Below are 14,644 nucleotides of genomic sequence, written 5' to 3'. Positions count from 1 at the left end.
TATTTTATCACATTGGACCTCAGTTTCCTGTCTGTAAATTAGACAGGGTGACAGGGTTAGGTAGGACAGCTGCTAGAAAGCCCTCTTTAAGCTCAACAGTCTTATGGAAATACCAAAGACACTGGAATTAATAACTCAAAATGCTTTGAAATGAAGAGAACCTTAAATACATTCACCTTACTCTGTAATTGGGTAAAGAGGCACCATTAGATTAGCTAAAAATTGTGTTAAGTTTTTCAGAATAAAATGAGATGTTCATTCTGTCATTCAGAGATACAACAGACAGGGTGGGTGGATGAATGCTAAAAGAAAAAGAAAGCTAACTGAAGAAACTAGGTGAAACAGAGTTCACCATTACTGTCTTTAACTAAACCTAATAGTCCTTAAACTAGAAAGACCCCTGAGAATGCCACTGAATAGTTGATAAGCATCCTGTTGAATTTTGACATTAAAGAGTTTAAGACATATGTAGGATACTCAGTTCAGTGTGGCCAAGTGCTGAGTGATGAGAGATCAGATCATCAGCAGATATTAAAATTTAAGGAATTTTAACTCTTCATTGTTATGATTTATCTGTGAAAGCTACATACATAGAATACCTCTTTCTCCAGTGATACCATATAAACAGAATGCTAAAACTCAGATAACCTATTAAACATACTTTCAAAATTGGCTGGTTTCAGAGATCAAATCAGGGAACAAATCTTTTTTTTTTCTCCCACTGTATATCCTTTTGTTTTTATTGAAATATAGTGGATTATTTCCCATATAAACTATGTAGATCTAATTGCTAATTTTATGTTTTTCAAGATTTTTATTAAAGGATGGCCAACTGTGGCTATGCGCTCCTCAGGCAAAACAAATATGGAAATGCTTAGCAGAGAATGCAGTTTACCTTTGTGACCGTGAAGCCTGTTTTAAGTGGTATTCCAAGTTGATGGGGGATGAACCAGATTTGGATCCTGATATTAATAAGGACTTCTTTGAAAGCAATGTACTTCAGCTTGATCCATCCTTATTGACTGAAAATGGGATGAAATGTTTCGAACGATTCTTCAAAGCTGTGAATTGTCGGGAAGGAAAACTGGTAGCCAAAAGGAGAGCATATATGATGGATGATTTGGAACTAATTGGATTAGACTACCTTTGGAGGGTAAGTGAGAAGTGGGAACTTGATAAACTGTGTGTGTGATATAGTTTTTTCAAATAGGTAAGAAATCACAATTTTACATATAAATTATATGTATATATGCTGCTCTGATGCTTGTCCTAGGAGCTAGTGATAGTTGATCTTTATCTTACTGTGTCATCTGTCGTTGGACTTTTTCATCTCTCTCTCCCTCCACCTCCCCCTCCTTCTGCCACTGATATTCCTTTTCTCTTGGCTTAGAATCTGTCTGCCCCTGATATGTTTAGAATGTAAGTGCACTAACCATAGAAATCTTCCATGCCTCTCCATGAAAGTTATTTTCTTCCCCTTTTTAATTTAATGTAGACCTCTATTTCTTTTCAGTATTAATTTTAGCTTATTATACACTTAATGCTAATATAGAAGACAGAAAAGAAGACTTTATTTAGAAAGGCTTATGAATGTATACTTTATCAGCACTGTTTTAACTTGCAATATTATATATATTTTTTAGTAGAGTTACAATTGACATGCAACACCGTATTAGTTACAGGTGTACAACATAATGATTTGATGTGTACATATTGCAAAATGATCACAATCTATTGTCACAGTTTTTTTTTTTTTTTTTTTTCTTGTAGTGAGAACATTTAAGATTTACTTGGGACTTCCCTGGTGGCCCAATGGCTAGAGCTCTGCTTTCATTGCCATGGCCTGGATTCAGTCTCTGGGCAGGGAATTAAGATCCCACAAGCTGTGTGGCATGGTCAAAAAGAAAAATTTATTGCCTTAGCATTCACTCTTTCAAATATACAATACAGTACTATTAAATATAGCACCATGCTATATGTTACTTTGAGCCCCTTCACTCATTTGGCAAACACCAATCTATTCTCTGTTATCTATGAGTTCAATTTTTTGTTTGTGTTTGATTTTTAGATTCCATATATAAGTGAGATCATACAGTACTTCTCTCTCGGACTTATTTCACTTAGCATAATGCCCTCAGGTTCCATCCATGTTGTAGTTATTAATACATTAGTCCTATCTTTAAATATCTTTAAAAATCTGACCTGTTTGCAGCAGTTTATATTGTTTTCTGGATATGAAATGTGTTCCTGCAAACCATAGGCAGACTAAGTTGTTTATTTGATTATTCACACTTTAAGTGGTTTTCAGCATTTTTAAACAGCAGAAACTGTTTTTTTAAAATCAAAGTTTACATAACGCTTCAAAATGTAAAACTAGTTGAGGTGAGAAAAGAAAGCCTGGTTGTTGTTTTTTTCTTGCGACTCAGTCTCCCTGTGCTTTACTTCCTTCCCCCTCCCGTGCCTGTTACAGGGTTCATCCCTAAAACGCTTCAGCACTTAGAGTTCTATACATACTTTGAAAACCACTGATATGATTAGATGATAAAGATGGGGTGGGTAGCCTTTTATGCTAAGCTGTATTTCATGTAATCTTGATTTCCTTTAACTAATTTAAATTCCTTCTTTAATATCTCACTACTTGGTTATTGTTGTTTAGTCACTGAGTCTTGTCCAACTCTTTTGCAACCCCATGGACCATAGCCCTCTAGGCTCCTCTGTCCATGGGATTTCCCAGGTAAGAATACTGGAGTGGGTTGGCATTTCCTTCTCCAGAGGATCTTTGTGACTCAGGGATCCAACTTGCGTCTCCTGCATTGGCAGGCGGGGCTTCCCTGGTGGCTCACCTGCCAATGCAGGAGACCCCAGTTCAATTCTGGGTTGGGAAGATACCCTGGAGAAAGGGATAGGCTACCCACTCCAGTATTCTTGGGCTGCTGTGGTGGCTCAGATGGTAAAGAATCTGCCTACAATGCAGGTGACTTGGGTTCGATCCCTGCATTGGGAGGATCCCCTGGAGAAGGGCCTGGCAACCCTCTCCAGTATTCTTGCCCAGAGAATCCCTATGGATAGAGGAGCCTGGAGGGCTACAGTCCATGGGGTCATAAAGAGTCAGAAACAACTGAGCAACTAAACACAGCACTAGGGAAGCCCACTGCTTGGGTACCAAGGTGTGTTGAATTGCAGGAGAAAATGATACTAATGACAGCATATTTTATTCTTAGTGAAATGTGCCTTCCTTTCTTAACTTGATTTATCCAAAGACTTGAGTTTTGCTTTTTAAATTATTGAATGCTGTATTAAAAATACTGAAGGTATGGTTTGAATGGAAATGGCCAACTAAAATATTTCTTGAAAGATAATTTACACTTGCCTCTTTTTTAATCTAGGTGGTGATTCAGAGTAATGATGATATTGCCAGCAGAGCTATAGATCTCCTTAAAGAGATATACACAAACCTTGGTCCAAGGCTACAGGTCAATCAGGTGAGGATTAACATGTATTAAAATTTTCACAAGTTTAAATTCTGATTGAAGAACTCTTGTTAATGAGAATTTTTTCTTTAATTCACAATTAACTAGAAAATTTCTGTTTTTAACTCATATTATAAAAATATACCTAAATTACTTAGTCCACATTTCTGTCGTACAAAATGGTGTCTAAATGAGTCTCATTTTGAAAATTATCTTGAAGTGATTATTTTGAGTATCATTATAGTAGGAGATTTCAGCTGAATTTCTTTCAATTTTAACACCTCATCCTGAAATTCAGTTTTTATGTGTCTAGTTTACACTTGTTAACTTTTAAATAACCTTAGCTTTCTTTGACAAAACATAATGAGTGTTTGTTGTTGTTTTTATTTTATTGAAGTGTAGTTAATTTATAGTGTTTTGTTAATTTCTGCTGTGCAGCAGAGTGACTCAGTTATACATATATACAATGTCTTTTTCATATTATTTTCCATTATGGTTTATCACAGGATATTGAATATATTTCCCTGTGCTATGCAGTAGGGCCTTGTTGTTTATCCATTCCATATATAATAGTTTATATCTGCTAATCCCAATCCTTCCCTCCCCTAACCTCTCTTCCCACCTTGGCAACCACAAGTCTGTTTTCAAACATAGTGTGTTTTATTATCAGTATAAACTCTTGTTAAAAATATGATTATGGTTAAATGAGATCTACCTTTAAGTTAATTGTTCCCATCTTTAATTATATAAAACTTGAACTGTCTTTATTTGGCCCACTGTTTGTAGGTGGTGATCCATGAAGACTTCATTCAGTCTTGCTTTGATCGTTTGAAAGCCTCTTATGACACTTTATGTGTTTTGGATGGTGACAAAGACAGTATTAATTGTGCAAGACAGGAAGCTGTTCGAATGGTTCGAGTATTAACTGTATTAAGGGAATATATAAATGAATGTGACAGTGATTATCATGAGGAAAGAACAATTCTACCTATGTCAAGGTTTGTAACTGATCTACTGTGCTGCTACTAATTGACAGTCTCCTAGCCATTGGATTTTAAAAAGTGATGATGTACAGGAAGAAGGAAAGGAAGTTTTTCATTTTTGAAAATGTTTAGCATCTTGCTTAAGAACAATGTTTGTATCTTACAGAATCTTTTTTTAATAGTAGACCTTTTTTGTTTGGTTTTCTGGATCTGTTTTTTGTTGCTTTTTGTTTAGGGCATTCAAATTAAGTCTAGTTTCTTTTTACTCTGGGGGCGGGGGGTTGTTTGGTGTTTTGTTTTTGTTTTTGCCATTGACTTTATTGCCCATTAAATGTTGCCAGGGATATTTTGCCGTTGAAGTGTTTGGACACCATTCGTTTCCACTTTTGAAAATAATAGTATAGTCTGATTGCAGAGTTAATTGGAAAGAACTCTTAAAATAGGCTGCTTTGACAGATAGCCAATATAGTAAGAAATATTTTCAAATGATTACTAACATTTCTTTTTTCACCCAATTTTTTAAGATATAATAGACATACAGCGTTTATAAGTTTATAATAATTTAGTATATCATGAAATGATTGCAATAAGTTTAGTGAACATTCATCATCTCATATGGATAGAAAAGAAAAGAAATTACTCTTCCTTGGTGCTAAGAACTGTCAGGATTTATTCTCTTAACAGCTTTCATATATAACAGCATTTTGTTAATCATGTTGAACATTACATCTGTAGTACTTAGTTATAACTGGAAGTTTGTACCTTTTAATCACCTTTATTCAATTCCTCACTCCCTGTCCTTCCCTCTGCCTGCTGATCATAAGTCTGATCTCTTTTTCTATGAGTTTATTTGATTTTGAGGTATAACTGACCTACAATACTATGTTAATTCCTGGTATACAGCATAGTGGTTGAATATTTCATTACAGAATAATCACCATGATAAGCCTAGTTACCACCTGTCCCATGACTCTTACTTTGTAACTGGGAATTTGTGCCTCTTAAAATTTCCGTTACCTAATTCACTCATACTTGGGTCTATTAATATTTCTCTTAAGGCTTTACCATTTAGTAATTTCTAATAATATGTGTAATTTAGAAATATTTATTGAATATGAGCCATTAGTATTTAAGAGTTCTTCTTTTAACCATGAAATTATTTAAACTGCTCCTTGAATATGTTTATTTTTTTGCTTCTTACCTGCAGAAAATAATATGCCAACATAAATATCATTGAGGGGATGAGTTTTGGTATTAGTTGGGCTTTTATAGTATAAAAATAAGTGAAATATTACTCATGTCTCTGTTATAATGTCTTGTAACTAGATACCTACAAACTTAAGTACAAGAGTAACAGCTATGATTGTTGGGTTTTGAAGATTACTTATAATATTTGTAGTTAAAAGGAGCAGTAAATACTTGTTTTTAAGATCCTAAAAATAATATGGGCTTCCCTGGTGGCTCAGATGGTTAAGAATCCTCCTGCAACATGGGAGACCTGGGTTCGATCCCTGGGTTGGGAAGATCCCCTGGAGGAGAGCATGGCAGCCCACTCCAATATTCTTTCCTGGAGAATCCCCATGGACAGAGGAGCCTGGCACATTACAGTCCATTGGGTTGCAAAGAGTCGGACATGACTGAGCAACTAAGCGCAGCACACATGTCTTTAACTCCTTTTTTCTTGTTTAGTAAGAAAATATTCCGTTTTAAATTCTTAGCTTTATTTTCTTAGCAAGAAGATTGAAAGTCTGCTGAATACGATGATGTTTTCCCTTTTTATTTCCCCAGAGCTTTCCGTGGTAAACATCTCTCTTTTATAGTTCGATTTCCAAACCAAGGCAGACAGGTTGATGACTTGGATGTATGGTCTCATACAAATGATACAATCGGTTCAGTACGACGATGTATTCTCAATCGTATCAAAGCCAATGTAGCTCATACAAAAATTGAGCTCTTTGTGGGTGGTGAACTGATAGATCCTGCAGATGATAGAAAATTGATCGGACAATTAAACTTAAAAGATAAGTCGGTAAGTATCTATAATTACCAAATTTTTCAAGAAAATCAAGCCTGGGACTCAATTTAGTAGTCAGCATTTCAATCAATAAATGTTAATGAAGCATCCATTGTATGTGCAACTGTATTAGGTGTTTGAATTACTATAACACTGAGACAGGCATAATGGTACCTACAATATAGCAGAGGAAAAGATTTCTAAAAACAAAACTGTTTAAGTGATTAGGTTAGACAACAGTTATAAATTATATTTCTGAAAATACAGCGTGTAGTTTTTTGTTTTGATTGGTATGTCACTACTGTTTTGTGTATTTTTCCTTGTCTTTGATACTAACTTATATATCATTTTTAGCTAATTACAGCCAAACTTACACAGATCAGTTCCAATATGCCTTCAAGCCCTGATAGCTCTTCTGATTCCTCAACTGGGTCTCCTGGAAACCATGGTAATCATTATAGTGATGGTCCCAATCCAGAAGTGGAAAGCTGTTTGCCTGGGGTGGTGAGTAGATAGTTTTGAACTATTGTATGCAAGGCATTATGCTAGATTATTTAAGAACGTGTATAGAATAGTTCTTTTTTTTTTTTTGAGCTTACAATTTATTGTGGCAAAATATCAACTGTACAGTTAACCATCAGCTTTCAAATGGATCCCTTTGAAAGGTGATTGTAACTTGGTTGAAATTTTAAAAACCACATTTTATATAGATAGAGTGCCAGTATATTTATATAAAACTAGCCTATTATACAACTAAATTATTACTTGTAAGTTCACTGAGAAAAATAGCACTGTATTTTGTATTTGTGCCACAAAAAATGAAATCTTCAGAACTGTTTCTGTAGGAAAATACCACAGTCTTTGTCAGATCATCAGTAACGTATTTTTGTTTCTAAAGAAAGTAACTTCTCCCTCCCTTAGCTCCCCACAAAAATTTTAATAATACCAGCCGCTCTAGTGTCGGAAGAGTTGGCTCTCTCAATCAGTTGGATTAGGAATTTAACTGTTAGTGGGAAATGGCAGCCGTTTGTTTATACAGAGTCTGACTTGTATGAATAATAGGAATAGTTTAACAAAATAGTGAAAAAGCTGTCAGACACAAAGTACTAGAGATGGCTTGATAATATATTCAGTCTACATTACAAAGGATTTCTAAAGGTGAGAAGATGGTGTAGGCCGACTATTTCAGGATAGAAGTGACACAAGCAACAGTATGGAGATTAACAAACACATTTATTTGGGGACTCTTCCTTTGTGGAGGTGTAATTTACAGATAAACATTCCGTGTATTTTGTATTCTAGATAATGTCACTGAATCCCAGATACATCTCTTTCCTTTGGCAAGTTGCAGACTTGGGTAGCAGCTTAAATATGCCACCTCTTAGAGATGGAGCAAGAGTACTTATGAAACTTATGCCACCAGGTAAGAATTTTCTTCGTGAATAATTATGGTGTTGATAAAGTACATGTTGGACAGGAATGGGTTTAACAAATTCTGTTCCTAGATGGAAAATAATGGGAATTGGCAAACTATAGCTCACTGGCTAAATCCAGCCCACTGCCTGCTTTTTGAACAGTCCAAGAGTTAAGGATGGTTTTTACATTTTCTGATTGCTAAAGAAAAAAATCAAAAAGAATGTTTTGTGACTTACGAAAATTATATTGGCATTTAAATTTTGATATCCATAAACAAAGTTTTATTGGTGTACAAGCTATGCTCATTCATGTACATGCTGTCTGTAACTGTTTTTGTCATAGCATAGCAGCAGAGACCATATGACCTGCAAAGCCTTAAATATTTACTATCTGGCCCTTTACAGAAAACATTTTCTGACCCTTGGGCTGTGTTTTGGGTCATGTGTCATCTATAGCATGTTTCTTTTTTATTCCTGGGAAACAACCATTTTCAATTTGTAGCTTTTATTATCTGTGTTTGTATTATCTGTAAATAATACCCTCATACAACTGTCAGTTTTACCTACCTACTGATTTTCCATTGTGTAAATGAGAAATTATTTCTACATTCTTCCCATATTTTCGTTTTCCTTTTTTTGTCTGCGCCACATGGCATGCAGGACCTTAGTTCCCTGATCTAACCCAAGCCCCCTGCAGTGAAAGGGCGGAGCCTTAACTACTGGCCCTGTAGGGAAGTTCCTCCTCCAATATTTTCTTAAAATCATATTCAGCATTTGCTTTTTCAAGAGTGTGTGAAAAGTAGTTTGCTAGATTAATGGCAGCTTTTTTTTTTCAGGGCTTAATAATTTTCCATTATCATGGGTATTATATGATGGCTCCACTGTTGTCCTGGAATTTTTCTTCTGCCTCCTCTCATCTGGTTGCTGTTTGTTATGCAGTTACCATTTTGGGACTTCTTTCTTCAGCCTTCCTATGGTAGATTTATGTTCATCAGCTCCTGTGTCTTGAGCCTTTCTTGAGGGACTCTATTATCGTGCTGAGGCACACCTTTGTGCATTTATTTCAGAAGGGGTACATGGGAGGTGGTTTGGTTTGTTTGTTTCCGAAACAATACTAATCTGAATAATAGTTCACATTTGATGAGTAGTTCAGCTTTGTGGTGGCATCCTTAACTTTTTCTAGCTCTTCTGTTAACTTCTTGACCCCAGATATTCTAGTGTTAAAATTTTAAGACCTTCCTCCAAGGAATCCTTTCCATAAGGTTTTGTTTTTCATGAACACATTTCAGTGTTTGTACGCTAATAGATGTTTTCGTCTAAAACCTAACGTTCTACAAAGTTATGAGCTGAAAATAAGAGTTGGTGGAGAGAATTGGACCAGATCATTCAATTCTATACAACTTTTAAAAAATGTTTAAAAAAACTTTTTGGAAACATTTACTACCTTACAGAAAAGTTGTAAGTACAATTCAAGAACTCCAAGAACAATAAAGTAGAGCCTTGCTTTTCCCCTGTAAATTAATGTGTGATCACTATTTACTCATAGATTCTTATGTAATCCATCGGGTTATAGCCATTACGTTGTTGTTGCTCAGTTGCTGAGTCGTATCCGATTTTCTGTGACCCCATAGACTGCAGGCGCTCCAGGCTTCCCTGTCCTCCACTGTCGCCCAGAGTTTGCTCAAGTTCATGTCCATTGAGTCTGTGATGCTATCTTAACCACCATATCCATTATAGCCATTATAATCATTATTTAGTTTGATGCTCAGTTGTCCCAGTTATGGTCAGTGGATGTATGCACTGTGTTTTTAATATGAACCCAGTGCTTTTTTAGATGTAGTTTAGATATAGTTTTATCATCTTTCAAGTACTTTTTAGTTTCTGGCACAAGATATTTAAAGTTCATGTAGTGCTTTCTCTGTTCCAGCCCTAGAATCAGGCATTTCTCCTTTTAGCAAGGGGGAGGGTACTCTGCTAGAATGCAACAGCTCAATTGTGCTCATAACTATTGGGGCGTTCTTGTCACCTAGGCCTTTTCTTTGATCTGAGGAAGTAATACACACTTAAACACACACACATTTATATCAGAAAACAAACATGGACTCATACTGACTAATCCTGCTTTTTAGTTTTTCTGCATTCCATATTTGTCTCTATTCTCTGCGTTAGTGAGACATCTGCTTCCCAGCTTTATCAGTCTGTTGGGGAGAGAGGGAGGAGAAAGTTGCTGCTTTTGCAGACTTCAGTCACTATTTTTAAAGTCTTTGATTCGTCTGTATCTGCTAAGTATGTTTTGCTTTCATATCCTTAACTTTCCTAGAATTTGGTGGGGTGCTGATTTATAGGTAGCCTTTTTCTTTCTCCCCCAAAAGCACTTCTTGGGTTCAGCTAAGCCAGCGATTAATATCTTCTATCCCCTCTACACCTTCAGTAATTTGCTGACATCTCTAACGTTCTTTCCACTCCTTTCAGTGTCTTTATTCTTTCTGAGTTCATGTATTTTAATTTATTCTCATTTTAGTGAAGTGTATTGCTGATAAATGCATTTCAGTAATTGGCCTAGATAATTTTTTAAACTGTCTTGTGTTTCTGTTATCTCCTTTTTCTAAAGTAGACAACCATGTTGACCTTTCTTACCCCATCTGAGTCATACGGTATAGAATCAGTTCAGATGTTAATTAGATTCTTAAATAAAGCTTTTCTTAATGACTTGATTTAATTTGATCTTTATCTGTTGTATTGCTTAGAATTTATTTTACTTACCTAGTATTTGAGTCACAGTTGTTGCTTTATACATGCAAATTCAACTTTAACATTTGAAAAGGCCATCTCATAATCCCTGATCTTGTGATTGGAGCCTACTGCCACCAGGTGGTGAGAGGGAGCTCTTGCCAGGCAGCTCAAGCAGAAAACTTAAGAGGGTGCTTTTATCATATTTTATATAATCCAAGTATCGTACCTAAATTTTAAATAGCCAGCTTTGAAAATGCCAGTAATGGTTGTATGACAGTAGACAAATCATAGGCTTTGGACTCAAATGGACTTGAGTTCAGATCCTGCTTCTTCAACTTGCTACTCCATGGCTTTAGCCATAAGTTTTCTTAGTTTTATTGGACCAATAATAACTATTTAATAGAATTGTATGGATTAAATGGGATTGTATATGGAAAACCCTAGCCTAGTGACTGGTATTTAATCAATATTCAAGAAGTGTTAACCTAGTCTCTGTCACTGTGGTTGTTACACACATGGGCATGTGCAGGAACACATTCTTTAAGAAAGGAAGCAGGAGCTCAAAGAAGAGGAAGTAGTTATACATTTTGTTTCTGACATTTGAGGAATCATTTAGTGTTTGTGCACACTTGCACATATTTTAAAAGGAGTAACAAAACCAAAGTGGAATTAGAAGCTTTTTCCTAGTAATTTACTTCTATTTATTCTGAATCTTTGCCCAAAGTCAAGTGCCTCCATTATAATTTGCTGTTAAACCTTAGAACTTACACTGTCCTCTGTAGGTAAACTCCTCAGAAGTTCTTGTGACCCTTATGCACATCAGGAAACCAGGTTCTTGCCTGATACAGAGAAGTTAAAATGTATATTGCTTTACCAGCAAAGGAGTTGCTTTTCCTCTTCAGAGCTTTCTTTTTCCCAGGAGTTTGGTCTAACTAATATCTTCACACTTGTTAAGTTACTTAACCTCACAACATTCCTATGGAGGGAATTATTATTTTTATTTGTATTTTAAAGATGGGGAAACTGAGGCACAGAGTGATTTGTTGTTGTTGGGGAAACTGAAGCACAGAGTGATTGTTGTTATTGTTGCTGCTGCTGCTGCCGCCACCACTGCTGCTTTTGGCCAGAGACACATAGCTTAGAGGAAGTTCTAAGATAATGCATGCAGTTGGGCTCTAAAGTTTGTACTCTTAACGCATGTGTTACTGCTCATCATTTTTCTAGACTTTTTAATAGCATGCTGGTATATCATATAATTAATTAGGCTTAGGTATCTCTTCAAAGGACTAGAAAGAAATAAACTAAAATCCAGGATTATGGGCAGTTTAAATTTTTCTGTTATTTTCCATATTTTGTTAAATGAGCATGTGCATAATCGAAGACCTAAAGTTATTTAGGTTCATAGATGCTAAAGGTGAAATGGCCACTAGTGATTTGGTTCATATCCCTCAAATGAATAAACTAGAATCCAACATTAAATGATTTACTTAAAATTCACTGCATCCTTTTCTTATAGCCCGTGTTTCTTTTCTCCTATTCCCTTTGCCCTTCACTCAGAATACTTATAAAACTAAGCAAGATGTTTTCAGATATAGTGTATGAATTGGTTTCTTTGTAGAGAATAATTTGGATCTTTATTGTCTAAAAAAAGTTTTTTGAGAAAACCTAAGATACCCATTGTTAGAGATTAAAGTAGTATACTGGTTAAAATGACTTTAATCATTAAAAATGATGTAGAGTGTGAATATTTAATGACAGGAGAAGATATTCACAAATGTTATATTATTAAAACAATATTTCATTTAGTTACATGTTACTCCCCCTTCAGAATAGGGAAAACCAACAGTTTCAACACTAATTTAATTTTTTTTGATAAGATATTTCCGGGCCACTAAAAATTAGCTTAACCTATGGAAATTATAGTAATTTTCAGTTACCTTTACTCTTGAAAAAAAAAAGCTTTTACTAAAAAAAGAAAATCTTATTTATCCAAGTATATTTAAGTCATAGGGCATTTACCTTGCAAATTATTTCATTATTAAAGTACTTTCTGAAGTAAGTTTGAGTGTTTGGTAGCTAATAATGGGATTCTTTCTCTTTTCTATGGTATCTTTTCACTGTGATTTAAATGAAGTGCATCTTTTAATGTTATCCAAAAAAAATCTTTTTACTTTGAGGTACTGTTCCTTTTTTTTTTAATGTTTACTTTTTAAGGTACAGTTTCGAACGGTACCACTAAGTTTCTTGCGTTGTAACAAACCAGTTAAACATGGTGTCATGGAGGCTAACGTTAGAAAAGTTGGAGAGAGAGCTTGTCATACTTGCATTTTGTTATTTTCAACTCCTTCCTTGTGAAGTGTGTTGTATTTTTTCATCTCCGTTGCTGTGTGCTCAATCACTGGAGTCACTGGAGTCTTCGTGACTCCATGGATTGTAGCCTGCCGGGCTCCTCTGTCCATAGGATCTCCTAGGCAAAAATAATGGAGAGGGTTGCCATTTCCTTCTCCATCTTCAGTCTGTAGTGTCTGAGGAAGACATGTTGATTTCAGATCTGAGTAGGAGGACACTGCTTCCTTCATACCTGGGTTGAGTAATAAAAGAGCCCTGGTTGGTTGTGGCTTTTTCTTTGTTTTAAATCAATGCAGATCTCGTTATGTCTTGTGAAGTTTGAGTCTATAACTCAATTTCTATTCCATACTTAAGTAGTCTTCAGAATATCCAAAATAAAATATGAATGCGTGAATTATGTTTTATTTTAGACTATTTCTCTTTTTTTTTCTTACAGATAGCACAACAATAGAAAAATTAAGAGCTATTTGTTTAGACCATGCCAAACTTGGAGACAGCAGCCTTAGTCCATCTCTTGACTCACTTTTCTTTGGTCCTTCAGCCTCACAAGTACTATACCTAACAGAGGTTTGTTTTTACTTTTTGAATTTATCCCATGTCCTTTAAATTTGACCTTTTATATGATAGTGTGAAGAACATGGAAAACTTGTGAAGTATTTTTGAAAGAATTTTAAAATACAGGAAAATTTTAAACTAATGATGATGAGGCAAATAAGTTGTCTTTTTAAAATCTTTTAATACAGTTTTTCTTTTTTCCAGGTAGTCTATGCCTTGTTAATGCCTGCTGGTGCACCTTTGGCTGATGATTCCTCTGATTTTCAATTTCACTTCTTGAAAAGTGGTGGCCTCCCCCTTGTCTTGAGCATGCTAACCAGAAATAACTTCTTACCAAATGCAGATATGGAAACTCGAAGGGGTGCCTACCTCAATGCTCTTAAAATAGCCAAGCTGTTGCTAACTGCCATTGGCTATGGTCACGTTCGAGCTGTGGCGGAAGCTTGTCAGCCAGGTGTGGAAGGCGTGAATCCCATGGCATCGGTAATACAGACTTTTAAAAAATCTTTTTATAATATAATAGATGGGAGTTTTTAAAGTTAAACTTCTTAGCAACTCTTAAGTATAGAGTTCAGAGTTGATTCAAAATGCTTTCAGTTCCTTTCCAGTAGTACCTCATTTTATTGGTTTCCTTCTATTAAATTATATTTGTATTAAAATTACAAATGCTTTTCACTGACTGTACTCTGAGCGGAGAGTTCTTCCTGGCCCCCTTAAGTCCTGTTGACTTTCAGTTAATGTTTATCCACATGTAGTTGACTTACACTGTTAACGTTAGTTTCAGGTGTGCAGCATAGTGATTTGATGTTTTTATAGATCATACTTCATGTAGTTATAAAATGTTGGCTATATTCCCTGTGCTATACCTTACACCCTTATAACTCACTTACTTTATACCTAGTAGTTTGTACCTCTTATCCCCTTCACCTTTTTTGCCCTTCTCCAACCAACCCCTTTCCACTCTGGTAACCACTAGTTTGTTTTCTGTATCTGTGGTTCTATTTCTGTTTAGCTATACTTCTTTGTTTTATCTTTCAGATTCCACATATACATAAAAATATACAGTATTTGTCTTTCTCTAACTTACTCTATTAGCATAATACCCTCATGATTGTCCATGTATTC

General features: G+C 35.3%; 1 protein-coding gene across 4 annotated transcripts in view; it reads left to right on the top strand.

Moving 5' to 3' along the window:
• The window catches only part of USP9X (ubiquitin specific peptidase 9 X-linked), an 83,342-nt gene that overhangs the window by 31,743 nt on the left and 36,955 nt on the right, over positions 1-14,644 (top strand). For all 4 annotated transcript variants that reach the window (XM_068962842.1, XM_068962840.1, XM_068962841.1 and 1 more), the window contains exons 15-22: positions 811-1,153; positions 3,387-3,482; positions 4,257-4,468; positions 6,242-6,482; positions 6,822-6,971; positions 7,770-7,890; positions 13,401-13,531; positions 13,724-14,002. In XM_068962842.1, the coding sequence (XP_068818943.1) occupies positions 811-1,153; positions 3,387-3,482; positions 4,257-4,468; positions 6,242-6,482; positions 6,822-6,971; positions 7,770-7,890; positions 13,401-13,531; positions 13,724-14,002 (1,573 nt within the window). The remainder of the gene's footprint in view (positions 1-810; positions 1,154-3,386; positions 3,483-4,256; positions 4,469-6,241; positions 6,483-6,821; positions 6,972-7,769; positions 7,891-13,400; positions 13,532-13,723; positions 14,003-14,644) is intronic.

This window comes from Capricornis sumatraensis, chromosome X (genome assembly GCF_032405125.1).
Source record: "Capricornis sumatraensis isolate serow.1 chromosome X, serow.2, whole genome shotgun sequence".
NCBI lineage: Eukaryota > Metazoa > Chordata > Mammalia > Artiodactyla > Bovidae > Capricornis > Capricornis sumatraensis.
Note: the sequence above shows the minus strand (reverse complement) of the source record. Positions and strands in the feature narration are given on the sequence as shown.